The sequence below is a fragment of the Aspergillus chevalieri genome, chromosome 5 (assembly GCF_016861735.1).
Source record: "Aspergillus chevalieri M1 DNA, chromosome 5, nearly complete sequence".
NCBI lineage: Eukaryota > Fungi > Ascomycota > Eurotiomycetes > Eurotiales > Aspergillaceae > Aspergillus > Aspergillus chevalieri.
In genome coordinates this window covers 2,001,640-2,026,759 of record NC_057366.1, presented here as the reverse complement: position 1 = coordinate 2,026,759, position 25,120 = coordinate 2,001,640, and the positions used below count along the sequence as shown (strand labels likewise).

Below are 25,120 nucleotides of genomic sequence, written 5' to 3'. Positions count from 1 at the left end.
GCTGCTCGCAACCCTATAGGTTTCCCCTTCCCTCCTTTCTCTCTGTTCGCTTATGTTTCCGATGTGATTTATACCCGCTACTGCTTCCAGCGCGTCCCTACGGTTTCCCTTTCGCAAATTATATCCAATCTGTCCTCTATCCTCCGTCACTCTCCGCCTACTACCTCTGTGAATCCGTTCCCGTCTCCTCTCTAAATCCCGTCTCCAAGTCTCTGTGCGCGACTCAATTATCTGTCCTCCCCGAATCGGTGCGCGAATCCCCGCGCTTTAATCCGTATCCGCCTTATCCTTATAAGAATCGATATCTGACCTGATCCCTTCGACCTTCTCGAGTCCGTGGCCTCATTGAATTTGATAAATCCGATGCGTGAACTGACCCTCCTCCTCTCAGAATCTTCACATTCCATCCATTCAGATGATGGCAGCTTCATCTCACCCCGTCGTCCCCGAAAACATCCCTCAGCAGACCCTGATCAACGAAAGCGGTCGACCGCCGGGTCCCGATCCAGGCTCAACAACCACCAGCAGAGGCACAACACAAACACAACGACCTCTCGACCCTCGCAACAACATCGAAGACTACAACCGTGTCATGCTGCAGTACACCCAGCGCCGGATGTCCACTTTCTGCGACATGAATGACGGCCATGGTTCTCCCAGCGGCAGCAGCAACTCCAGCAGCTCCAGCAGCCGGAGCAGTGACGCAAGTTCTTCGCTCAGCGGTGACACTGCCGTTTCCAATCCGCAAAAGGAGGCCGTGGATCGTCTGCAGTTCTAGTCTGTGGGTGGTATTAGATGGCGTCGAATCGAAAGCCCGGGCAAACGAATGGGTTCGTTTTGATCAACATCGACATGGTTATGAAAGCGTGCTTGATTCTTATTTTAGCGAGAGCGAATTTTATTGATGCATTTTCTGTTGTGGACGATACAACTGTCGACTCTTGATTCTCGACGCACGTCCGTCCCCTTGTTGCATCGATAGTACTGCTTCCTTACCCCTCTAGTCCTTCTGTTATGATGACGCGATACACTCGAGTTATCATATATCCCCCCATCATCCTGCTCCCCCCCCCCCCCCCTTTTTTTTTTTTTCTTCCGGTCAAGGAAAAACAGAAATAAGGACAAAAAAATCCCTGCCCATGCAATATTCCCTACCCCATGTCCCCTTTCACTTCTGTCACTCCTTTGACATACCCTATTATATTATTGTTGGCTGTTTCTGTGGTTAGGAACTAATGAAGCAGTCAATTTTTCCTTCCAGTTGTTCCAGACACCATAGTAGGTTGTCCGTTGTATCATTGTAGGGCGTGTGGTACTCTTATACTTCATGAGTTCGCGCTACAGCACTAGTGCATAAAAGATGCGCATGTGGAATGGGGCATAGGGCGCAATTGCAAATTGTCACGCTTGAGTAATATCCTTCGCGACTAGCAGATAGGGCCGGTTAACTGGTTACCGGTTCACAGGGTAGTTTGATCGTTTGGGTACGGTGGGGTCCATCCGGATAAACCCCTAGGGTACTTGTTGCCTTGGGATTGGGGTAGAGTATGTCGGAAAGGGTCAATTGTAGATTATGTACCTTGAAATTCTGGGAAGGTCTAGACCCACTCGATACAGTAGGTGGACCGGTAGTGACACGGGTGTGTCTGTGGATTATATATTTGTCAAAGGTATATATTTCTCGTTTGTTATGGAGGCAGGATTTTGATACGGTATATCTATGAACCCGAGTCGTAATATATATTGGCTATCGGGGTTTTAATTGAAAGCAGTGATCTTGCTGATTGACGGGTTCCATATCTGCTCTAATGACCAATGACTCGGTTGGATGCAATGCGTGCTGGCCATGATTGGTGAAACATTTTGCGATATAGATTTGATGTACTGATAAAATGACTGGATTTCACGGATTGTGCAGATAAATATTCCGATTGGCTTTATACTGAACTGCAATCATACAGCTTAGATATGTATCACCGCCATCCACGTCCACCACCACGACCAGCAGCACCACCCTGCTGTCCCCATCCCTGTTGATTCTGATACCCCGGATTCGAACCCGCCCCCGAGTGCGGCGGCGGAAAATGATAAGACCCCGGCGGCAGCGACACCGGAGCACCAGGCGCTCCACCTCCCATGTGAACAGGCGGAAAATGTCCACCCCCTTGCAATGGGAATGGTGATGGAAACGCGGGATTCGGCATCATCCCCGGCACTCCTGGCATTGGCGGAGGCGGGGGAGGCCATGCGCCTTGGTAGTTTGGTGGAGGAGTAGGGAGCGGCATTCCCGGGCCTGGGAATGGGCCACCTGGTGGGAAACCGTGTTGGTGCATCGGAGGTGGCGGAGGCGGAGCTGCGCTGGGAAACTGTTTGCGTTTGAAAGGCGGAGGGAATGATGATCGAGAAGTGGTAGGTGGCGGTGGAGAATAGGATCTCTCGCGTGACCGCGATTGGCGTCTTGCTGCCGGGCTTGCTGATCGCGAGTATGACCGTTCGTTGCCAAGTCCGCTTCGTCGGCCAACAGGCGACCGACTCTCAGATCCGGGGGACCGTCGCCGTCGTCGACCGTCACTGCTCTCTGGGCTATTGCTATAGCGTCTTCGTTTCGGAGGGGTCTGGCTCCGGCTGAGACTCCGACTCCAACTCCGACTTCGACTTCGGGAACGTCTTGTGTCCTTGGTGTTTCTCTTCTTCATCTGCTCACAGAATGATCGGGACCAGCCGTAGTATGTTTCACCGTCAATTATTTCGCCAGTTGTCGCATCTCGAATTACCGTTTGCCCCAGCTCGTCAATGTCGACCACTTCATCGTCGTCCTTGGGTGCTGGTTTCTCTAACTCATATATCTGGTCTACCTCCTTCATAAACACCTTGAGTGCTGTCACCAATTTCTCGTCTGCGGGACCTGCCAGGAATTGAAGTGGTTTGATAGAATCGGGCCGGAGAGGAACTGTCGAGTTCGGTATAATGTGCGGAACCAAGTTGCCGGCAGGTAGGTCGTAATACGGAGTGGTAGGATCGCCGTGTGTCGACGGCATGACGAATGGTACCTCTTTCCCGGAGAGCTTCTGGTTCGCTGTATGGGTATTATTTTCCCCCACGTCAATGGACGTCTTGACCGGACCGGACACAGCCGAGTTCTTCACCACCTCCCGCAGCTTGTTGACATAGTCTGCACCGTAATACCCATTTTCTGCCCAAATATCCAGAAGATCATCGAGTCGTCGGTGATGTTTAGGATTCTGCTCCTGATCGTACGACGCAGCGTAACCCAACAATTCAACGATATACGGCTGGCAGGAGCCTGTCAAGGTCGAGAAAGCCGCCGTCAAATCCAAGTGATACTTAGTATGGTGGAAGAGGTCGTTGAGGAGGTAGAGGATATGTAATCTTTTCCTCTTGTTCGAGGTTTTGGACGGCTTGCCGTCATCGGTAGCGAGCGAGCCGGATAAAGCGACCAGGTATTTGGCCCAAACCCCAACGCGATTGGAAGACGAAACGACATAGCTGAGAAGCCATGACTTGCAATTCTACCGCACACAAGGCAAAAATAAGAGAAAGGCCAAGAATTTAGTATTCCAGCGGTACTCGATAAGGCAGGAAAACAAGAGAGGAAGGACTCCAATCAAACCTGGATGTTGGCATAGGAACAATGCGACAGCGCTTGGTCGAGCGCGGAGTGGAAGGCTGTGATTTCGTCGCGCGAGACGGAGGTGGGGTCGGGACGTAGTAGGCCGGCTGAGAACGAGGCTTTTGCGATAGCCAGCTGGTGGGACGCCATGGTGGCGTGTGAAAATTGAAGTCTGGGAAAGTGGCTGTATCCTCGACGGAGTCAAGAGTGATGCTTTCTTGGAGGACTTCGGAGATCGGCCAATCTGCGCCGATACACGTGATCTGCCGCCTATGACCGTGTATGCCTTAGGAATATATGAATGCTATGCTACGAGCGAGATAGTCACACTACTACTCTGGTATCCAATCGTACTCAAATATCTACCCTCAACGCCTTCCCATCCATGCTATATATCTCCGCTGCCGGGCTACATACATACATACATACATACATACATACATATATATATATATACATATATATATATATATACACAAATATCGATATACATACATATCGATATACATACATATCAATATACATCTCTTTATAGCCCCCAGTGAGGGGGAAACAAATAAATACACCATGGAGGTCGACTCGAAGTTAGAATTTTGGCGGTTGGCGCTCTAGTTGGACGTTCGCCCAATAAGGAAGGCATGCCTAAGGCGATCCTGGAGCCAGGGCGCGCCATCCGGGAGCGCATGAGCAAATGATGTGCATCTGGCGTCGTGGTGTCTACGAATCAGTGCCATAGTTCTATATATACAAAAAGGGGTCCTCGAGTGGCATGATCGCATCATCGTCAGCCTGCCTTGCGCATCTGAGCCGGGTAAATGTTTCCCGCCATCAGAGCATTCGGAATTGAGTCTCCTGAGCTTATCCGGGGGCCATCTATGTTCTGGACTGACCGAAATATAGGATGATTTAAAGATACACACCTGTAGTCTCAGAATGACTAGGAAATACCTTGTAAACACGAGTGTTCGACTGGATATCGCCGTAAAAGTGGTATGGTACTGGTATTACTACTGGTATGCAACTGTATGGAATCGTACGCTCCAGTACAGATGCACAAACTGGGCAGGCGGTGAATGACCCACCACCCCGCAATTCTCCACGCGGGTCACGGCAGCGGCTGTTGTATGATCGCGCGATCCGATGTATACGTACTGGCTGAGTGCACGACTGTACGTATAAAGGCCGGGTTGGCCATCCAGAGTAATCCGTAGATTCATTCATACTCTGCATACTACTTTCACACCTCTATAGCTGCTTCTACTTTTACCATTACCACCAGTTACCAAAAACAAACCTACAAACACATCATCATGGCCGCTCAACTCCTCCGTCCTACAATCCGCAACTTCTCTGTCCACCGTCCTCAACAAGCTACACGGACCTCCATTTTTATCACCAGATCATGCCTGATCTCAGCTGTTGTGCTGCCATTTGTGCCTCCTGCTCTGGAGAGCTCCCGTGAGAAGAGTATGGGCTACCCTAACCACAACAAGTGAGTTGAGTGGCAGTTGATATCGACGATGTTGCTAATACTTTATTGTCCTATAGACCGAACCCGCCGCTCTGCTTCCATTCTCGCTAAATAAACAAGGACTCGTCGAGTATCCTACTACGGAAATACGGCCTTCCTTCCGCAACGCGAGATTAGCATGCATCATACAAATACATAATACGGGACGGTGTTTACGGAGTTTGGTAATTTGCGGGGACTGCTTCTATTATACTGGTGGTGCATATGACTTTGGATTTTACTGCTTGACTATGGGAGTTGTGGATTATACCCAGACTTCAAAATCCGACTCCTTATTGACGATACGTGATGACTTGGTTTGGTCCTGACCAGCGGCGTTGTTCAAATTCTTAGGGCTATTGAGAAACAGATACTATCTTACCATGACAAATGACATGAAGACTTATTTAATACCATTTTGTTCATTGTACAGAATAATCACAGCGCTCTTGCAAACCCATCATGACATGGTCTATCATGGCGCCAAGCATAAAGAGTACATATGATCGACCATTCTAGATATAACCACCCCGCAAGTAACCGAATCAGCTAAATCGATTGCCCCTAGGAGGTCGGAATGGTTGCGCCGTCTCATATTTGCTCTTCTCTAGTACCCGTTCTGCCTCCGTCTCGGGTTCATGGCGCGTGGCTGCCGGGTCATGACTAGCCTGTGAACTCGGCGATAGATCATCCGTCGCATTCGGTCTCGACTGGCGCAGCGTGTCCTGACGTCGGTGCTCGTTTTCGAGGGCTGCCATTTGGGCCTTCTTCTTCACTTCTGCTTCATATCGGGTCGCGCGATCGGCGTTGATGGACTTTTTCGCAAAGTAGTAGGCACCACCGCCCGCTGTGAGGGTTAAATGTCAATTGTCCGGCTCTTTTTTATTGCTCGTACATCGGAAATACGTACCAACTGTGAGAGCGCCCCAGCCAATCCTGTTGGCATGCAATCATCGCGTTCCGGTCAGCAATTGTCTATCTTGTCGGAGATCATACGATTCCGTGGCTTGCTTCGAGGTGTCTTCTCTCACCAGGTTGATCGAATCTAGATATAAGCATAGAAGAATTAGCCATATGTCATAGTTCGTAAAACAATTGATAGCATACCGTATTCATATTGCTTGATGAGTGTTTCGTTCAAGCGTGTAGGAGCTGTCGAAAAAGCAAAAGGCCGTCAGTTCCGCACTACGTCAGCTGCCGCTGTCGCCGAAACCGACCAATCAGAATCTCGGGACCCAGTGGCGCTGTAGCCTTAATGCCTTAGGCGCAAAATGATCCTTCATCCTCGGACGGTTGATCTCTTGTCGACTCATTGACCAACTTTTCCACTGTCTTCCAGTTTGCATCATTTTTTTATTGCTCTTGCGACTAACTTCTCAAATCTCCTGCACTAAGCTGGTTGGTCCCTCTAGGCTGTCGAGGCGTGCCTGATTTACCGGCATTGCTTTACAGGCGTCGGCAGCCTGGTGAGTCTCGTCTTATCGGACTTGGAGACGACATATCCTACCTCGAACGTCAGTCACAGCGCAATACACTCATCCAGAATGCCTCCGAAACGCAAGGCGACTGACGGTATGACCATTCGTGCTCGTTAAATAGATGACGAGTTGACACTTAACTAGGCGGCCGGTCGAGGCCGTCGAAACGGCAGACTCCTGTTGCGGATGGTCAGGATATTGACAGCGATGATGATTACTCTGATTATGAAGAGGATATCAGGGAGGACAACTTGAAAAGTGCGTAGAGCAGCGCCGTTCATATCCCAGGCCAGTTGCTGACTTGTTTTTGCTTGAAATAAACAGATGTCGTCAGCAAGTTCGATCTCGAGTCGTTTAGCACCAAGAAAGGCGAGCCGCACGAAGACCCGAATTTTGGATACAAAGATTTCTCATCACTTGCGTTGAAACCGGACCATGCGAACCGTCCCCTTTGGATCGACCCGTTGAAGGGTACCATTACCCTGGAGAGTTTCTCTCCGTTAGCACCCCAGGCGCAAGACTTTTTGACGACCATCTCTGAACCGCTTTCGAGACCGACCCATCTTCACGAATATCGGTTGACCGGTAACAGCTTATATGCGGCGGTATCCGTTGGTCTACAGCCGACCGATATTATCAACTTCTTGGATCGACTCTCGAAGACGCCACTCCCGGATACGATCAAGTCGTTCATTATCGATTTTACAAAGTCTTACGGGAAGATCAAGGTGGTTTTGAAACATAACCGTTTCTTTGTGGAAAGCACGGACCCGGCGATGCTGCAAATGCTCCTGCAAGATGAGGTTATTGGACCACAGAGATTACAAGGGACGGAGGGAATCATTCAGCAGGCGGCTCCGAAAATGGGTGGCCTTGTAATTCCCGGTACGAAGGATGCCGCAGGTGTACAGCAGACGCAGCAGGAGAAGCCGGCGGAAGGCAATGGAGCGGCACTTACAGGTCGTCAGGAGGACGACCTTCTTCTCGCCATTCGTGATGACGATGATGATGAAGAGCAGGCCCAAGTCCATAGTTTCGAGATTCCTAACGAAGCGGTGGAACCGGTCAAAGCGCGTTGTCAGGCTATGGGGTGCCCCGCGTTGGAGGAATATGATTTCCGAAATGATGAGATCAACCCCAACCTCGATATCGACTTGAAACCCAATGCACGTATTCGGAACTACCAGGAGAAGAGCTTGAGTAAAATGTTCGGTAATGGTCGTGCTAAGAGTGGTATTATTGTGTTGCCGTGCGGTGCTGGTAAAACGCTGGTAGGAATCACAGCTGCTTGCACCATTAAGAAGGGAACTATCATTCTCTGTACCAGCTCCATGTCTGTGGTGCAATGGAGAAACGAATTTATCCGGTGGTCGAACATCGATCCCGGTGATATTGCCGTGTTCACATCTGACAACAAAGAGAAGTTCCGTCGGTCTACCGGTATCATCGTTTCGACGTATTCGATGGTGTCTCAGACCCGGGCTCGGTCGTATGATGCACAGAAAATGATGGACTGGATTCAGTCGCGGGAATGGGGTCTCATGATTCTTGACGAGGTCCACGTTGTGCCGGCATCCATGTTCCGAAAAGTCACGTCGGCCATTGCGACTCAGAGCAAACTTGGTTTGACTGCCACGTTGCTGCGTGAAGATGACAAAATCAAGGATCTGAACTTCTTGATTGGACCGAAGCTGTATGAAGCCAATTGGATGGAACTTGCAGAGCAAGGACATATCGCTAAGGTCCAGTGTGCCGAAGTCTGGTGCCCGATGACAACGGAATTCTACTCTGAGTACATGCGGGAGAAGTCCCGAAAGGCCGCTTTACTGTACATTATGAACCCGCGCAAGTTCCAGGCGTGCCAGTTCTTAATTGACTACCACGAAAAGCGCGGGGACAAGGTTATTGTGTTCTCCGATAACGTCTATGCCTTGGAGCGGTATGCGCTCAAATTAAACAAGGCCTACATTTATGGTGGTACGCCGCAGAACGAGCGTCTGCGGATTTTGGAGAACTTCCAGCATAATGAACAGGTTAACACCATCTTCCTCTCCAAGATTGGTGATACCTCTCTGGATTTACCGGAAGCTACATGCTTGATCCAGATTTCCTCTCACTATGGTTCGCGTCGTCAGGAGGCCCAACGCCTTGGACGTATCTTACGAGCCAAACGTCGTAACGACGAAGGCTTCAACGCATTCTTCTACTCTCTCGTGTCGAAGGATACAGACGAAATGTTCTACTCGTCCAAGAGACAGGCCTTTTTGGTCGACCAAGGCTACGCCTTCAAAGTCATCACTCACCTCCAGGGCATCGAAAACCTGAACGGACTTGCCTACGCCACGCCCGCAGAACGCCGCGAGCTTCTACAGGAAGTCATGCTGCAGAACGAATCATCCGCGGAAGTCGAAAATGTGACGGACGACCTCTTCTCCGCGCGCTCGGGTGGAGCCAAGGGTGCCGCGAAGAAGGGCGTCAAGCGCAGTGCGGCGACGCTCAGTGGATTAGCTGGTGGAGAAGACATGGCATATATCGAGTACAACAAGAGTCGCAACAAGCAACTCAAGGACAAAGCGAGTCACCCGCTCTTCCGGAAATGGGAGCGGGAGCGCCAGAAGAGGAAGCAGGGTATGGCAGATATGAAACGTTGATATGTTTATTTTTTCTTTTTGGTCAGCTATAGGGATTGTAATTATTGCATGTTTTGTACTCAATTGCATTTGGAGTCTAGAGGTCAGGGGGTTCAAGCACAAAAGGGAACATAAGAAACAGCATTGCCTTTTTTGGATTACATAACAGATTGCAGACAAATAGATTGACAACTTCAATTCTCGACTCTTCATGTTTATAAAATGTGACGTCCAGACGCGATCACCCCGGGCTCCGAAAGCCCCGAACCCCGACAAGGCGGAGATCCAGGGTCTGTAGAAGTGACGTATTGGTAATCCCGGATACTCCAATGGGCCGATTGCAACACGATTTGGATAGTTATACAGCAAGTAACATGGTCGATCATTGAAAATATATATATATATATATATATATATATCTCCTCATTGCCATTGCCAATGCTTAAATGATAAAGCAGATGCGTCTATCATTGACAACTACAAGGGAAATTACTACTGCTGTTGCTCGCGGTCCACGAATCTTAATTCGGTCACCTCATTTCTCAACTACTACCATTATTTATCCTGCACGAACTAGGAGGGCATTGCTCACTTGCAATCTGGGAAATACGGTTCCTGGAGCTCGATTCGCTACTACTACTACTACTACTACTACTACTGCCAATATTACCGCGCAACCCTTCGACATATCATCAAACATGGCTACCACAAAGAAGATCCAACTGTCCCCGCAAACCGACATTGGAGTCTGGAGCACAGGTGTGACAGAGGATTCAGCCCGGATGGCAAGCGAGGTCCTGCAGGAGGACTTGGAGAAGCATCATGTTTTTTTCAATGAAATGGGATTTCACAGTATGTCCAACATGTCACTATGATTCATTAAGAACAGAAATGCTAATGAGATAAACCAGACCACATCGTCCACCACATCCTAACTATCTACGCCCTCGGTGCATCACCCAGTGAGATTAAAGCCGCCTACGACAGAAACAAGGCCTACCAACGACCTACGCTCCCCGTGGATGAGAGCGTCGTGCAGTCGCTGCATGACAAGGCCAAATTCAAGGAATGTCTGGGGAAAGAGAAGAATTATCCAAATTTCCTGGAGTTCTTCCAGCGCGAGATTGAGCACAAGGGTGTTGAGAAGGTTCTGTGTGAATATGTGTTCTCGGGGGATGAGAATGCGGAGAGTATGCTAGCGAGGTTGTTCGGGGGTATGTTGTTTTTTATTTTCCAGTACTGTTTAACCGACTGACTGGCGTTAACGCAAACAGGCCTTCTTCATCCATTTATCCATTTTGGTTTCGCAATTGAGTTTAACCAACCAGCCCTCATTGCTGAAGCGCTCGCGCAGATGACGGTCCACGAGCAATGGACGGGTCCGCGATTCCTCTGGCCCGCCGAGAAAGCCGCAGGTGGCATTGGAAAACCCGGGAAGAAGACCATGCTACAGCTCTTGGAAGAGGCGCGCGCGGATAAGAAATTGGCGAGTTCGGTTCTTTGGGAAGATGGGAATAAACTCCGTGACGGAGTGCTCAAGCGGGCACCGGAGGAGATGATCAAATATGCTTCTCAGTATACAGTATCCGAAGACCAGATCCAGGAGAAGTTTGCTGAGATGGTTGATGTGTCTGGTAAGCAATTGGAAAATCCTGGACGGCCTGTTGAGGATATATGCTAATGGTACTTGCAACGCAGTATACTTCACCAGTGCCTCCCAACGCCCATCCAAAGAAGTCAAATTTGACTTCTTCTACATACATACCGTCAACTCATCCGTATTCTACTCCAAGATCCTCGCACTGCCCTTCCTAGACACACGCACCAAGCTCCGTCTCCTCGAATGGAAAGGACGCATGGACCTTATGATGTACATCTCTCGCAACGCACCGGAACTCTACCTTGACGAAATTACAAGATACCCTATCAAGAGTGACTGGGACACAATCATCACTCAGAGCAACCGGCATCCCTACGATGACGGTCATTTGGCTAAGCTGGTGCGAGCTCTCAGAAACGCGGAGAACGTCTGTCGGCCGTATGAGGGACAGGAGAAGGAGCGGGGACTTAAGATTACCGGCGATTCATGGTTGAAGATTGGAAATATGGGTAAGTTGTATTCTCCAGATTTGTCATGACTTGCGATATTGATGCTGACTGGTTGTAGTTAGCGATTCGGTCAAGGGTAAGGGGGAGAAGACCATGTGGATTCGGTCGACGGGCTTCGATGAGGCTTGGGAGCAGTTTGAGGATAGGGCGAGACTTTAAATCATTGCTCGTGCAATGAGGAACTACATATAACTACCCTGATACTCCGATATTGTTCATTTGATGTCGTAATTAACAAAATGAGATACTCCACTACCAATAGTCATTTTGGCATAGCACGTCTCAACTTTGACAATAACTGTTGGATATCATAAGTCAATTGTACTTTGCTAGGGGGGCATCATCGAATGCTGGAGAACAATCGAGGACGGCTGTTTGCAGCATTTGCACTGCCTTAGATCACCATCACGTGGCGATAACCGAGTGGGGCATCCCAACAGCTTCAATAAGATCATTCAACAACATCGAATTGAAGAACCGTCTATTTATTGAAGAACAATCTTTACTATAGTCACCGGAGCTACAGCAGCATCACACAATGGCACCCGACGATGACTCAAACCATAATCAAACGCCCCCGAGCAACAACACTTCTTCTCGGAGCACTCGGCAATGGCCGGACGACGATAACCCCTTCGTTTCATTCCGTCGTTACGCAGACGAGCAGATCTCCTCCATGCTGCAATCCGTCATGGGCCTCCCGTCAATGGTCACCCCACCAGTGCCAAACCGATGGAGCATCTTCGCGAACGACTCTTACAACGATGCGAGACGATCAAGGGAGAAGAGTAACTCGGAAGACGGCGCATTGTCGAGACCAGACAATTCCCTCGATGCGTACCGCTACTGTAACCGCTGGTGGAACGGATTTGTCGGATTCCCGGGTTTCTGGCGGTCTGATTTCGATGATGTTTTCCCGTTTGGGTCCCGGTTTATGCTACCGTTCTTTACCTCGTTTGACGAGGGGTTCGACGATACTGCTTCTTGGCCCGGGGCATACTTACTATTCAGTCCGTACTCGCCGTTGAACCTGGAGGGGTCCTCTCGGGGCGGACAGCGGGAGGGCGGTGTTTTCTCCTCGTTCATGTCGTCCTTGAGGATCGCTGATGGCAATAAGGATGCTGTGCAAAACGAGGCCGAACCCCACTGGCACAAGGCGTTCGAGGACCTTTTGCGATTGGAGAATGGACAACAGATGCTGGAGCGGGAATCTGGGACTGATGCAGTGAGTAAGAAAGAAACCGGGATGGATTGGTTGAAAGGCATGATTCAACGTGGTAGTCTGGGTGACGGATGGAAGTGGCAGCAGTCAGACGATGACATTAACAATGGATATGTCATGCTTGAGCGTGGTCAGCTTCCTCGTCCGTCCGAGCGAGCTGCTGAGAATGAGCATGAGAAGAGGGATGATATGGCCCTGACTGAACAGGATCTGTATGAGAGATTCCTTGAAGGACTCGAGAGACGCGAGCGCGAGTTCTCTAGAATGTTTGATGAGAGTCGTACTCTGCGTTTCCTTTTGGGAGACCCTCAACGCAAAGAGGAGCTTCTTGAACGCCAGCGCAGACTCCCAGAGGAGACTGACAACCGGGCCGGGTTGGATACTGTGATTGGTGAAACCAACAAGACCCCTGCCCTGGGGATCTCTCAACCTCTTACAGAACAAGCCACAACCGAACCTCGTGTGGTCTCCACGCATACGAATACAAGACGAACTCGAATGGTGGACGGTTCCATTCACACGAAGACTGTCAAGACGCAGCGTTTCTCTGATGGACACGAGGAGACTAACGAGTCCGTCGACGTTGTGAATTCGCCTGAGCAACGTTCCACCTCTGACCAGAGCGGTGAAGAGAACGCTAACAAGGGCTGGTTCTGGCGGTGATTTGATGATATATGTCATTTTATTTGATATTTGATTGATCAAAGTTCCTTGAGCGTGGGGTGGTTTTGGTTAGGGGGGCGTTATATTTAATTACAGAATCTGAAGAGTGCTCTATACAGTTGACTACGTACAGAGACTCGGAAGAAATGAATCCATTCTAATAATGAATCTGAACTGCTTATTCTACTTTATCAATCATTTGTCATAGCATTTCATGGATGAGAAGAGGCTTTCTCGGGAGGGTCACTTTGCTTGTCATCAGTAAGACATAAGAGAGATCCAGTGGTGTGATCTTGCAGGTGATTTCTATTTTGCGTCTTGGATTGAAGCCATATTCAATTGGATTCCCAGATACAAATCTAGTCTGCCTTGACACTCTTCTTCTGCGCCTTCCCAGTAGTCCAACCCTTAGATTCCCAGTACTTAACACTGTCTTCCATCTTCTTGTATGCCCATGTGAACGAGGGATCTATTTTCGTCAGTCTCGCCATAATTTTTGTACAAGGGAAGATTAGCACTTACACAAGAACTGTCTCAAATCATGCCTATTATCCTCCGGCGAATACTGCTCGGCGTGATAACTTGGAGTCAGAACCGTCATCTTATGTCGGTTGATAGCATAGTTATAAAAGAAATGTCGAGTCTTCTCATAAATTTCTCTGGGACTGTACTCGTTGCCCCAGAGATGCAGCAATTTCTCGTACATCGACCAGGGTCCCGCCTTTGCGATCTTGCGCAGGTATCCAAACGTTGAGAGCTCTGCGTAGGTGACACCCATGTCTGCTTCGTCGGATTGGACGTAGGTGGAAGTGATGGGCTCCAGTTCAGCGGTTGGGGTGGCGTGGAGGAATTCGTTGAGGATGGGGACTTCAAAGTTGTCGCGGGCCCAGGCGATGAACTTTTTGAGGTCGACTTTGCTTATGGAGCCGATGGGGTTGAGCTGGATGGATTAGATTAACATTGGAATTCAGATAGAAAATTAGGATGGACTTACGTCTGCACTACTGGCATCGTACTTGGTCAGGTAGCCACGCAAGCTGGAACAGTTAGTGATTGAGAACATTATAAAAATTGAGTGATTTGAGGATTAGGCTTCTTCTGGGATATTCTGCATACCATTCTGAGAATATGTTAGCAAATGTCTCGCGGTGAAGGAAGAAAAGAGCATACCATCAACGTTGGACGATGCCAAAACAAGCAATCCACCACCTCCTGGGCGCTGGCGAACCGTTGGCAGCAAGGATGCAAATAAGTACGACAGGACCATTCTCAAACGTGCCTGCACGTTCTGCAAAGCGGCATTCTCAGCCTTCCCACCACCGTTGACCTTGAAACGAGGCTGGAAGTTGGTGACGACAGTAAATAGGTTCGTCAAGGCAGTTACAACGGTATCGAAATTGAAGTCAATATGGTATGATCCGATATCCGTGGAGAGTGTCTTGGACCGCTCTCTTGTTTCCTTGCTCGAGTTCTGCGTACCCATGTAGCTGGTACAGAAGATGCGGCTAGCAAAATGTCAGTAGATATCAATCCCAACATAGGAAAGCAGAGCCATACTTGCAGAGTTCCTGGCTTGTGCTAGGAAGCCATGTCGAGTCCTCGGGCTCAGCGCAGAGCCTGCGAGTATCTTTGATCACTTGCTCATTTCCCTGGCCAATTGCTTTAATAACTTCTCTGCACATAGAGTGCACAATGACAGCTGTAGCACAACTGTCAATACCACCACTCAGGGGAAGGAAGAACCCAGCAGCACCGCTTCTTCGAAGATAGTCCCATAGCCAGCATGCGGGGCCAAGAGCAATCTCTTCCTCTGGGGCATGGTAGCGCGGCTTGAAAGGCTCGGTTGGTGAAAGGCTTGGTTCAGCATCCTTATCCTGGCGTGAGAGCCTTGTGTCCAGGTCAAGGCGAACATAAGGAGGTTGCCTCGCTGCTTGCATGCCGCGACTAATGCTGGAGCGGTGCGTCCGGACCTCTTCGATATCAACGGTAGCAGTGACAACCTCCACGTCATTAAGAGAGAATTGGCTTCCCTGGGCCACAATGTCACCATTAACCACAATCATCGCACACCCATCATAGTAGAGTCGATCACCGTCACATCCTTGTTGGTTTGCATACAAGTAAATACCTCCACTCTACAGGTCGTTAGCTTCGTTATGGAAAACGTAATTGGCAAACCTTACCTGTTTCGTGGCCTGTGATATCAGATTGACACGAGTGTCCAGCTTTCTGAGCTCGTGGTGACTTCCGGATGAATTCGAAATGATTTCCACACCTATGCATCGTGAGTACGACTGAGACTCAAATGTAATACTAGGTAAGCTATACCTGCAAGGCCATATGGGATGTGAGGGCTGATCAGCCGGTTAGTAAAGCCGCATCCTTTACAGTCAGAGTACATGTACATACCCGTTTGGTGTGAATAGCTCTTCGCAAGTCTCCAGACCCAAGCAAGTGTCCCGCGTGCTGATAACTGCATCGCCAAAAGGAACCTTGTATTGCCCAGTGATTTTACCCACAATTTGTTCCAAATAGTAGTCTTCGATTTCTCGGGGACGTTGCCAAGGAGTGAAGTGCCTAAATTCGCGGTAGTTTCCATCTACATAGAGAAACATGATTAGCGATTGATTACAACGGAGTTAGGCTTGGACAAACCATTGGCAAGCCACATCTTCGGCCGAATCATGACGATCTTCCGGTTGTAAAAAATCACGCTGGATAGAACCATTCGTGTCAGTATCCGAAATCCCAAAATCACACTCGAGCGTTTACCCACCGACAGTTGTAGTGCACGTTCCTGTGACGGACAGGCATACCCACGTCGACCACAATATCCTGGCAATCGGGGTGGTCGATGATGCGAGCGAACATTTCCCACGAGTGCAGGAACGTATCACCTTCCAGGAAACCATCCAACGCGCCGTATCCTGTACGATGTCAATGCGACGCCCGCGTCATATTCCTTATCATCAACACCCGTTCATACCGGTAATCTCAAGCTCCGGACCAACCCGCAGAGTAGCGCCTGCTACCTTGGCCTGGCGAATACTCTCAATAATGCGCTCTGCATTCCCCTCAAAGTCTAAGGCCCATTGATTGAGGGAGCTGTAGCAGTTGGTCAATCAGGATTCGTGGGATTGCTAGTCAAGCTGATTTGGGGCTGCGCACCAGGTTGCGAGGGTGACTAGGTGACCCATGGTGGAAAATTCGGAATATCTACCAGTCCGCACGACTGTATATGTTCAATTCCCAAGGTGGATGCTTGGTAGACCCTATCAGCTGAGTATAGAGAAGGGTTAGCAATCAACAATGGACTGCGGAAGAAAACCCAGCTCGCCGCGATCACCCCGCACCGGAGGTTGGGGGTATCCCATGAAGAATAGCAAACTGGCCCAGGGAACATGAAAAAGTATTGACTTCTTACCAGCTTTAGCTGTATATAATTATTGGAAAAAGAGAATGCGATGTTCAGCTCTTTTTCTTTTCCTGATAAGAATTGGAGACTGTCAGAATGACGTAGATCACGTGTGTGGGGAGCTGCCCCTCCAATGTTTGCGTATTACCATTAATTACAACCATTTCCCGCGGTTATGGTCTGTAAAGATGTATTCTGAATACACCGGAGCGTAGCCCGGCTGATTAATGCGCTCTCCTCGGCCCTGGAATTTGGCCTCAATCACGACTTTCTCCTTTTCCTCTTTCCATATACAGATTTTTGTACAGAAATTTGGTTCCTTATATAGACTGCTTTGGTGTTTGTTTGTGCATGTTCCTTTTTCATTCTGTGTCCTGCGTCTAGCTTCCTTACAGTGACATTATGAGCACTTATCCCCAGATCCCCGCGCCTGCCCATACGCAAGCCGAATCAATGTTGTCTCGATGCTTTGGAAGGGAGACTGTGAACTACTTCTCCAGTACGAACCGCCTGTACCACACGGAAAGCGTGTAGCGAATCAATTCCGCTAGATGAGCGTGCTAATCATGCTGACAGGCTCCCCGCTGAACCGGTTGTCCTTCTTGCGAACGGAACATTCGTTTCTCTCAGCTGCTCTCAAGCACCCCTCCGCTCGTTTTGTTCTGTTGAACAGCCTTGCGCCATTGACCAAGACGCCCTCTGAGTTATACCTTGCTCCGTATACCGAAGTGCGCAAACTGGTGCCCGAGGATCTCTTTGACCAATCCGAGGAGGAGACGATCAAGAACTTCGACTCCCGCCAGACGAGTCCGCTTGTCATTTTCCTTGGTATGGATGAGAGCCGGAAGGCTGACAGTCTGACCTGGAAGACATACTCGGGGACACCGTACTTTGCCGTGGATGTGACCCCCAAGGGGTCCGAGGAGCAGCAGACCAACGCAAAAGATGTCATAAGCGCCTTGGAAGCAAAGGGATTGAGCTTCCTCCAAACAAGGGTGGTCATGAGTCTTTCTGCCAATGAAGGTCCGTCCGCATTTCCAATACTGACTGACTGACTTGCTCACACCTTTTAGCTGCCATTTACGCACAAGCCCGCGCGCTCGCTGACTGGAACACCCGGAACAGTTTCTGTGGTACCTGCGGTAGCCCTACTCTGTCTGTGAACTCCGGGACCAAGCGTGCCTGCCCATCAACAGATGCTGCTCTTGCAGCTCAGGGGAAGTCACCAGAGAAGCCAGCTTGCAACACACGTACCACCATATCGAACCTCTCATTCCCGCGTACTGACCCAACCATCATCGTCGCTGTCCTTTCGGCCGACGGTAAGCGGGTCCTGCTTGGTCGCTCCAAGCGTTTCCCACCCAACTGGTACTCGACGTTGGCCGGTTTCATCGAACCCGCAGAGTCGATCGAGGATGCTGTTCGGAGAGAAGTGTGGGAAGAAGCGGGTGTTCAGCTTTCGCGCGTTGTCATCCATTCGTCGCAGCCATGGCCTTACCCGGCTAATTTGATGATCGGCGCAGTTGCACAAGTCAGTGACCCAGCTCACGAAAAAATCTGCTTGGAGCACGACCCTGAGCTTGAAGATGCACGATGGTTTGATGTTGAGGAGGTCGAGGAGGCCTTGAGAGTAGGAACAAGTCCTTTAGGTGCGGAGCCTGGGCCTGGGTATAAAGAAGGTGGCCTGCGACTGCCACCCCCGACAGCCATCGCTAACCAATTGATTAAAACAGCCGTTAGGGCTGATTACCTCGTGCCAAACAACGCCAGAATTTAGATAGTGTGTAGATACTGAATAGATTTTGTTGCGTTCTGCATGGATTGTATTCTTGAAATTTCGGTGAAGCTGTTTTAAAGAAGTGTCATCAAGGTCCCCTGGAAGACTAGACCGAGAATACCTTATTAGCCAAGTCACTTCCAAGAGGAATTTAGAAATATTGGAAGTTAATAGGTACATAACGGTATCCAAATGCATCAAGACAGAAGAATCCGGACCAGTTCTCCATAAGACCACCCACTAAAGATGAGCATAAACAGTCCCATCCCTGAGCTCATGAATACTCTCCGGGTCCGACGGCGACCCAATTTCAGTATATCTCCTCCCATCCCTCAACTCATGAATAGTAATTCTCCGATAGGATCTCCTCCCGCGCCGATCCCTCCGAGTCGAGTCACGACGCCCATCACGGCCCGGAAAATCATCAAGACTAGCTGTATCACTAGCCGCAACACTACTCATAGGCGTTATCTCTCTGCTGGCTTCAACGATAGATGCTTGTAGCTGGTTATCCGCAACCATTGCTGCACCATCTGACTGGTACCAACTGCGGAGGTAGGATACGTGAGTGCGCTCTTCGTCATCATATTCGGCTGATGGGCCGGTCATCTGTGCCTCGTCTTGGGAAGGGCTGAAAACGGCCCATGCGCTAGTATCGACGGAGACAAGCATCATGTGGTGATTGAAGCTTTTAACTTTAAAATTGCGGAGGAGGATGACGTCGCCGTCGGATAGGGAGGGAAGGGCTTCGAGGTAAGGACGGAAAATCTGCGTAGTGAGTGTGGTGCCGACCATGGAAGGGTCGGTGAGGTACAATGTCAGTGAGTAGTCTTTCTTCCCGGACGCGGAGTGGATTATGGGAGACGTCTCGGATACGACGGAAATTGTATCGACTGGGGCATCAAAGTGGTCGATCAGACTGGCAAGAGGCACGTAGTAGGCATGTTTGCTGCGAAGCCCGGGATAGCGACGATCTGGGCTTGGGCGCTGGGTATAGCTATCTAATTCTTCAATTGATTCGCGAATACGAGTTTCGTCTTGCAGCTGTATCTGAAGAGATGTTTCTTTGTCTGCGGCCTCCTGCGCTTCATCCGCTGCGTATTCGTTGGCTTCGACCCACTCGTGTTGGGAGATTGAAGCGGAAGGAGATCTAGGTTCTTGCCCTTCCTGCGCTCGAACATCTTCGTCCACTCTGTATTCGTTGGCTTCAGCCCATTCATGCTCGGAGATTGAAGCGGAGCGAGATCTGGGTCCTTGCTCTGTTGTTGGCAGTACGTTATTCGCTTCTGGAACGTCAGGCGCTTCGACCATCGCCTCGTCACCTTCAGCAAAAATCTCAGCTTGTTCGTGCGATGGCGCATCTTCCTGGGATGTGATAGCTTTCTCGTTTTCAGAGTGGTCCACGGAAATTTGATGACTATATTCGGTTTCCACAGTATCATCCGCTTGTCGGTCGTGGAGCGAAAGATCAGAGGTTTCAAGGGTTTTAGCAGTAATAGTCGTGGTGTAATGTCCAATTCGTGGTGATCTGGCGCCGTCGTACCACAATCCTGAGTCCTTATCCTGGTCCAACTCTGCTATTGTCGAAGTTCCTTCGATCCTGACTTCACCAGTGTCCTGGACTTCCTCCTGCCTTCCGTTCGAACCGGCATCATCTCGGATGGTTTCAGATTGATGGGAAGCAGCTTCAGGGGTTGTTTCTTGAGGGGTATGCGTAGGAGGATGTTCATGAAGATCCTGTTCGGAATGCTGCAGAAGCTCTTCTGTGACGTGTGTCTCCCCATGGTGTTTTCCAGCGGGTGGTTGTTTGCCGACGTTAGGACGTGTCGCTATTTCATATTCCGCTGAAGTTGTGGCTTCACCTCCCTGCTCATCACGCTCCTGTTCGTACTGTTCGTCCTTGTTCTCTGCTAGGCTGCCTTGCTCTTGTTGACCACTGGCCAGCTCTGCTACTTGCTCATTTTCGATCCGGCGTGTCCGTTCAACAATTTCAATTTGATCAGGCCATTCTTTATCTCTCATTGCATCGTCGTCGTCGTCCTCAACATGAAGGCACTGCTCATCATCCCTCGCTGATTCAACCTCAGCCAGTGCTTCTTCATCTTCGCCGGAGTCACCCTCCTCAATGTAATGGCTTCTTTCATCGTCATATTCTCCCTCAGCCATGACTTCGTGGTCACCTTCTATTTGTTCCTGAGCATCAGAAGTCCAATCGTCCTCCTCTCTCTTTGTGTGGCTTTCATCAATAGACTGTTCTTGATTAGTAGCAGGCTGTCCTTGTGTGGTGGGAGGTGCGCGCGTCTGTGCTTGGAAACTCGCATCGGGCTGTTCGTCTTCGTCATCACTATCCAGAACAATGATTTCTGGTTGAGTGCTCTTTTGTGGAGGCCGAGCTTGATATTGCCCGTCGGACTCTGACTCTGACTCAACGTCTTCATCATCCTCATACACATTTTCAGATTCATAATCCCCTTCAGATGCCTCTTCGTCATCCATCTCTTCGTCTTCTTCATCCTCAATCTCGTCCTCAATATCCTCTTCATCCTCTTCGACATGATGACGTTGGCCCTTTAAGTCGCTATAGGCTTTTGCTTGCGATTGGGCGGTTTTATCGGGACCTTCCGTGCCATCTGTTGCATACTGTTCAATATGCATCTCACGACTCTGCATGTCGACAGCTTGATCGGCAAGATCCTTTTCCTCACCCTCTTCCTCTTCCTCGTCGTCTTCACCTTCGTTTTCGCTTTCATCCTCTATTTCTTCAATGCCGCTCTCTTCATCTGACTCCTCTTCTTGGGAATCCTCGTCGTCTTCCTCCTCACTTTCGTGTTGTTCATCAGCCAATACTTGTTGTGCATCCTCCATTTGAACATCTTCCGGCTGTTGGATTGCAATGTGCTCAATATAGGGCTCTTCCTCTACGGGAGCCTCCATATTGGGAGATGAAGATGGTTCATCTTGATAGACATGTGTAGCGACCGTTTCATGTCCTTCATCAAGTTGAACCTCATCTTCTGCTATTGAATCCCCTGGCTTGGTGGTGATTGGCCCCTCGGGAGCAGTCACATAGTGAGATATTTGGGTACTTTCATGTGTTGTCTGAGCAACAGATGTTCCAATTGTTTCTGTTTGTGTGACCTCTGTCCGCATTTCAGCAGCGTCTTCGACCCTTGTCGACTCGTGCTGTGTCGCTATTGTACTTTGCTGGGGTGCTGAAGTTTGCGCAATAATAGCAGATGCCGACGAGAAGTAGCCTTGTCGATTATCTGCAGACACAAGTGGAGATGGTACCGGAAGACCAGGAGATGGGATGGGAAGCAAACGTGGAGTATCCATTGGAACGTGTAGGCCATTGACATGGAATTCCTTCTCGTAAGCTTCACGCCGAACTTCTGCAGCTCTAGCCGCATATTGCTGGACTGGTTGTTCCACATCGGTGGTAGGTTCAGGAGTTGGTCGATCAACAGTTATTGATGTAGTCGTGGTAGGAATTGCCTCTGCGGTTGGTGAGAGAACTGTTTTGATTGGCGTTTCTTGAGGCGTTCCGACAATTGCGGCTGTCCCTTCCTTGTCAACCTCCGATTCCGGCTCCGGCTGTTCCGGCTCTGACTCTGACTCAATTTCATCCTCAAGTTCCTGTGTCCAATCTACCGGGCTACCCTTCTCATCAGGACTTGCAGGTTCATCAATGAGGCGCCACTCGCTGCTTCGCATGCTAAACCTGGGACGTTTTCTGCCTTTCCCCGGAATAAACCCATCATCTTCTGCGAAAGGATCAAGTCTCGAATCAACACCGAACGACGCGCGGGAACGCTGGGAAAAGGCTGGAGACGTCCAAGACCCCAAACCGCCAGTCACGACGGGTTCCTCGGGTCGTATTCTGCTGGGCACAGGTGTAACAGGAGGTGCGGGTTCTTCGATGCGCGGCGCGAGTTCAACGGGGGAGTCAACTTTCACGGTTGCGTAATGACTCGAAGAACGAGAAATCTAGTAGAATTAGTCAGTAAGCATATCAACCACAAGTAATTCAATTCGCATGTACCTCAAGGTGCACGCGATCATCAAAGTGCACATCCCAAGTTACATAACGGCCTGGTGTCTGAGTCGCAGTTTCATTCTTATCCAACCTGGACCCTGCTAGACTAAGCACAAGCTCGTCGCCAATTCCAACACGCGTCTCCGCGACCTTCTCTGCCACTAGTCCATGAAACACCACTTTGACTTGTCCGTTTGAGCGTCGGAGACGGAAATCGGGCTCTGCCAACAGGAAACTGAACGCTTTGGTCGAGGACGAATAGGGCCACACCAGAGTCACAGTAGCGCGAATGGAGCTTTCCGATAAACGATTGATGTCCGGGTTTATTTGCGCGATAGGAATGGTGGTTCGATGCCCGGAGTCTGAGCTCGGAGGTTGGTCGTTATTGGTGTCCATGATTGCGGGCGCGACGGAGTTTGCACATGTCTTCCTATCGTCGCATTCCCGGGAAGGGCCAATGAGGACAGTAGGTCAGCTTTAATTTGTGAGACAAGAGGCTGGAGCCGAGCCAGCAGGCGCTGTGGTTTGTTGCAGGCTCAACGACGCGTTTTCTGTCAGGTGCTTTAGCTTGGATCACCGAAAGACGTTTTGGTATGGTGATGTAATATGACAGGTATCGGAGATAATATAGCGGGCTGAGACCGTATCTGTATGTATTAGAAATACGCTAACATGCCTCAGGCATTAGTAGAAATAACAGCAATATAAAATGCCGTTGCAATCAAATGCCTGCAATGGCGAATCCCAAATGAATTGACTATTCTCTTTTTCACTCACTGTTATGGCCTTATCTCGCGCCAAAACAAAAAGAAATCTCCAATCACCTCATTACTCACCCTTCACATGCCATCCTCCGCACCCCGCAGTCTTCTACACTGCAACTCTCTTATATCTGTCGCCATTCTCGTTGCCAGGTCCGAGACTGTTTGAGAAGACATAGAAGACATAGTCATCTCATCGTATATACGAGATAAGGTCGCATCGTTTCCGACAATGACAATATCCAAGCAAGTCAGTCGGATCGCGGTCATTGGTGCTGGTCCCTCCGGTCTCGCCGCAGTCAAGTATGGAGTCGAGAAACCCATTATGATATGAACCCTCGCTGACAAGCTTCCAGATATCTTCTCGCTGAGAAGTGCTTTGATAAGATTGATGTCTTCGAGAAGAGGAGCGCCGCTGGTGGCGTGTGGAATTACTCCTCCAGGGCATTGAAAAAGGAAATGCCTACTCCGGTACCACAGCTCAACCCCAATGGGCCGCTTGAGGACCCCGTCTGGGGTCCAACGGGTCCAAAAGATGCAGCAAGTGAAGTAGAATTTGTCTCTCCGGTCTATGACACGCTAGAAGCGAACTTGCCTAAAGAGTTGATGCGGTTCTCGGATAAGCTATTTCCTGATCAGGAGCAGGTCCTCCCGAGGCACTCGGTGGTCAAGAAATATCTACAAGAATACGCAGAGGATGTGAAAGACTTGATTCAACTGGAGACTCAGGTACAAGACTTGAGACCAAATCCTTCCGGTCCCAGCAGCTGGGCGTTGACGACAAGGAACTTGCGCACCGGAGAGGACAAGACGGACTCCTACGATGCCGTGGTTGTTGCCAGTGGCCACTACGATGTCACCTATCTGCCGGACATTTCCGGCATTCGAGAATGGAATAAGGCGTATCCCGGAGTCATATCTCATTCCAAGCACTACGACTCGCCGCCGATCTTCCGTGATAAGAAGGTCGTGGTAGTAGGGAGCTCTGCATCTGCGATTGATATTGGTGCTCAGATAAACGAAGTGAGCAAGGGGGAGCTGCTGGTTTCAGAGCGTTCAGGGTCTTACTTGCAACCTCCGACTACCGATAAGATCTATTTCCCTGAGATCGTGGAATTTTTGTCGCCAGCTAGCCATAATCGGGCCATTCTGTTTGCAGACGGCCGGATTGAAAGTGAAATCGATGCAATCGTGTTCTGTACCGGCTATCTATACTCGTTCCCTTTTCTGTCTTCGCTCGAACCGCCTGTCATCACCGATGGTCGCAGGACAATGAACGTATACCAGCACCTATTCTATACATATAACCCGACTCTGGTCTTTCCTCTCATGACACAGAGGATTGTACCATTCCCGTTTGCTGAAAGCCAGGCGGCAGTCTTTGCCCGTGTCTGGTCTGGTCGCCTAAGCATTCCCTCACAGGCTGAGATGATAGCCTGGGAAAAAGAGTTAATTGCCGAAAGAGGCAATGGAACTTTCTTCCATTATCTCCCATATCCACAAGATGCGGATAATATGGACCTGCTTTACAACTGGGCCGCGAGCGCTGAAAAGCGGGCTGGGCTGGCCGAGGACGGAGCGGGGAGACTGCCCCCTCTGTGGGGAGATAAAGAAAGATGGCTGCGGCAACACTTCCCGGACATACGGAAGGCATTTATTGAGCAAGGCGAGGCTAGACGGAACATCAAAAGCGTTGCTGAACTCGGCTATGACTATGAACAGTGGAAGGAACAAGAGCAAGGGCCTGAATAATGACTATGGCTGTGAAATGGGCACATAGAAGTTGGCACGGAATATTTTAGGCTACGTATATATTATTGAGTATAGAGCAATTTAGAAATTAGATACGGACATGAGGTGACATTGTAGGGCAGATAACGCGCTTATC

The 25,120-nt window shown here is 49.7% G+C and overlaps 11 protein-coding genes across 11 annotated transcripts; 7 read left to right on the top strand and 4 right to left on the bottom strand.

The window, feature by feature from the left end:
• Nucleotides 1-415: 415 nt before the first annotated feature.
• Nucleotides 416-778, top strand: ACHE_50716A (uncharacterized protein; the record flags this gene model as incomplete). The annotated part of the gene is made up of 1 exon (XM_043280463.1): nt 416-778. The coding sequence occupies one exon, from the start codon at nt 416-418 to the stop codon at nt 776-778; it is 363 nt and encodes a 120-aa protein (XP_043138040.1).
• Nucleotides 779-1,973: 1,195 nt separating this feature from the next.
• On the bottom strand, nt 1,974-3,781 carry ACHE_50715S (RNA polymerase II-binding domain-containing protein; the record flags this gene model as incomplete). The annotated part of the gene is made up of 2 exons (XM_043280462.1): nt 1,974-3,530; nt 3,632-3,781. The coding sequence occupies 2 exons, from the start codon at nt 3,779-3,781 to the stop codon at nt 1,974-1,976; spliced, it is 1,707 nt and encodes a 568-aa protein (XP_043138039.1).
• Nucleotides 3,782-4,941: 1,160 nt separating this feature from the next.
• Nucleotides 4,942-5,213, top strand: ACHE_50713A (uncharacterized protein; the record flags this gene model as incomplete). Its single annotated transcript, XM_043280461.1, has 2 exons — nt 4,942-5,123; nt 5,180-5,213. The coding sequence occupies 2 exons, from the start codon at nt 4,942-4,944 to the stop codon at nt 5,211-5,213; spliced, it is 216 nt and encodes a 71-aa protein (XP_043138038.1).
• Nucleotides 5,214-5,686: 473 nt separating this feature from the next.
• Nucleotides 5,687-6,257, bottom strand: ACHE_50714S (uncharacterized protein; the record flags this gene model as incomplete). The annotated part of the gene is made up of 4 exons (XM_043280460.1): nt 5,687-5,988; nt 6,052-6,077; nt 6,173-6,186; nt 6,249-6,257. 4 exons carry the CDS (start codon nt 6,255-6,257, stop codon nt 5,687-5,689), a joined length of 351 nt encoding a protein of 116 aa, XP_043138037.1.
• Nucleotides 6,258-6,685: 428 nt separating this feature from the next.
• PTR8 (TFIIH/NER complex ATPase/helicase subunit SSL2) lies at nt 6,686-9,270 on the top strand (the record flags this gene model as incomplete). Its single annotated transcript, XM_043280459.1, has 3 exons — nt 6,686-6,713; nt 6,764-6,877; nt 6,944-9,270. The coding sequence occupies 3 exons, from the start codon at nt 6,686-6,688 to the stop codon at nt 9,268-9,270; spliced, it is 2,469 nt and encodes an 822-aa protein (XP_043138036.1).
• A 425-nt stretch (nt 9,271-9,695) lies between these two features.
• Nucleotides 9,696-11,517, top strand: ACHE_50711A (questin oxidase family protein; the record flags this gene model as incomplete). Its single annotated transcript, XM_043280458.1, has 5 exons — nt 9,696-10,101; nt 10,161-10,463; nt 10,524-10,883; nt 10,948-11,358; nt 11,417-11,517. 5 exons carry the CDS (start codon nt 9,696-9,698, stop codon nt 11,515-11,517), a joined length of 1,581 nt encoding a protein of 526 aa, XP_043138035.1.
• Nucleotides 11,518-11,896: 379 nt separating this feature from the next.
• Nucleotides 11,897-13,243, top strand: ACHE_50710A (uncharacterized protein; the record flags this gene model as incomplete). The annotated part of the gene is made up of 1 exon (XM_043280457.1): nt 11,897-13,243. One exon carries the CDS (start codon nt 11,897-11,899, stop codon nt 13,241-13,243), a length of 1,347 nt encoding a protein of 448 aa, XP_043138034.1.
• Nucleotides 13,244-13,602: 359 nt separating this feature from the next.
• Nucleotides 13,603-16,114, bottom strand: QNS1 (glutamine-dependent NAD(+) synthetase; the record flags this gene model as incomplete). Its single annotated transcript, XM_043280456.1, has 11 exons — nt 13,603-13,712; nt 13,766-14,183; nt 14,238-14,280; nt 14,360-14,363; nt 14,414-14,748; nt 14,801-15,378; nt 15,427-15,518; nt 15,572-15,597; nt 15,653-15,842; nt 15,899-15,957; nt 16,020-16,114. 11 exons carry the CDS (start codon nt 16,112-16,114, stop codon nt 13,603-13,605), a joined length of 1,950 nt encoding a protein of 649 aa, XP_043138033.1.
• Nucleotides 16,115-17,060: 946 nt separating this feature from the next.
• NPY1 (NAD(+) diphosphatase) lies at nt 17,061-18,435 on the top strand (the record flags this gene model as incomplete). The annotated part of the gene is made up of 3 exons (XM_043280455.1): nt 17,061-17,157; nt 17,235-17,681; nt 17,732-18,435. The coding sequence occupies 3 exons, from the start codon at nt 17,061-17,063 to the stop codon at nt 18,433-18,435; spliced, it is 1,248 nt and encodes a 415-aa protein (XP_043138032.1).
• A 240-nt stretch (nt 18,436-18,675) lies between these two features.
• On the bottom strand, nt 18,676-22,867 carry ACHE_50707S (uncharacterized protein; the record flags this gene model as incomplete). The annotated part of the gene is made up of 2 exons (XM_043280454.1): nt 18,676-22,422; nt 22,478-22,867. The coding sequence occupies 2 exons, from the start codon at nt 22,865-22,867 to the stop codon at nt 18,676-18,678; spliced, it is 4,137 nt and encodes a 1,378-aa protein (XP_043138031.1).
• Nucleotides 22,868-23,464: 597 nt separating this feature from the next.
• ACHE_50706A (putative flavin dependent monooxygenase) lies at nt 23,465-24,984 on the top strand (the record flags this gene model as incomplete). Its single annotated transcript, XM_043280452.1, has 2 exons — nt 23,465-23,535; nt 23,589-24,984. 2 exons carry the CDS (start codon nt 23,465-23,467, stop codon nt 24,982-24,984), a joined length of 1,467 nt encoding a protein of 488 aa, XP_043138030.1.
• Nucleotides 24,985-25,120: the final 136 nt, after the last annotated feature.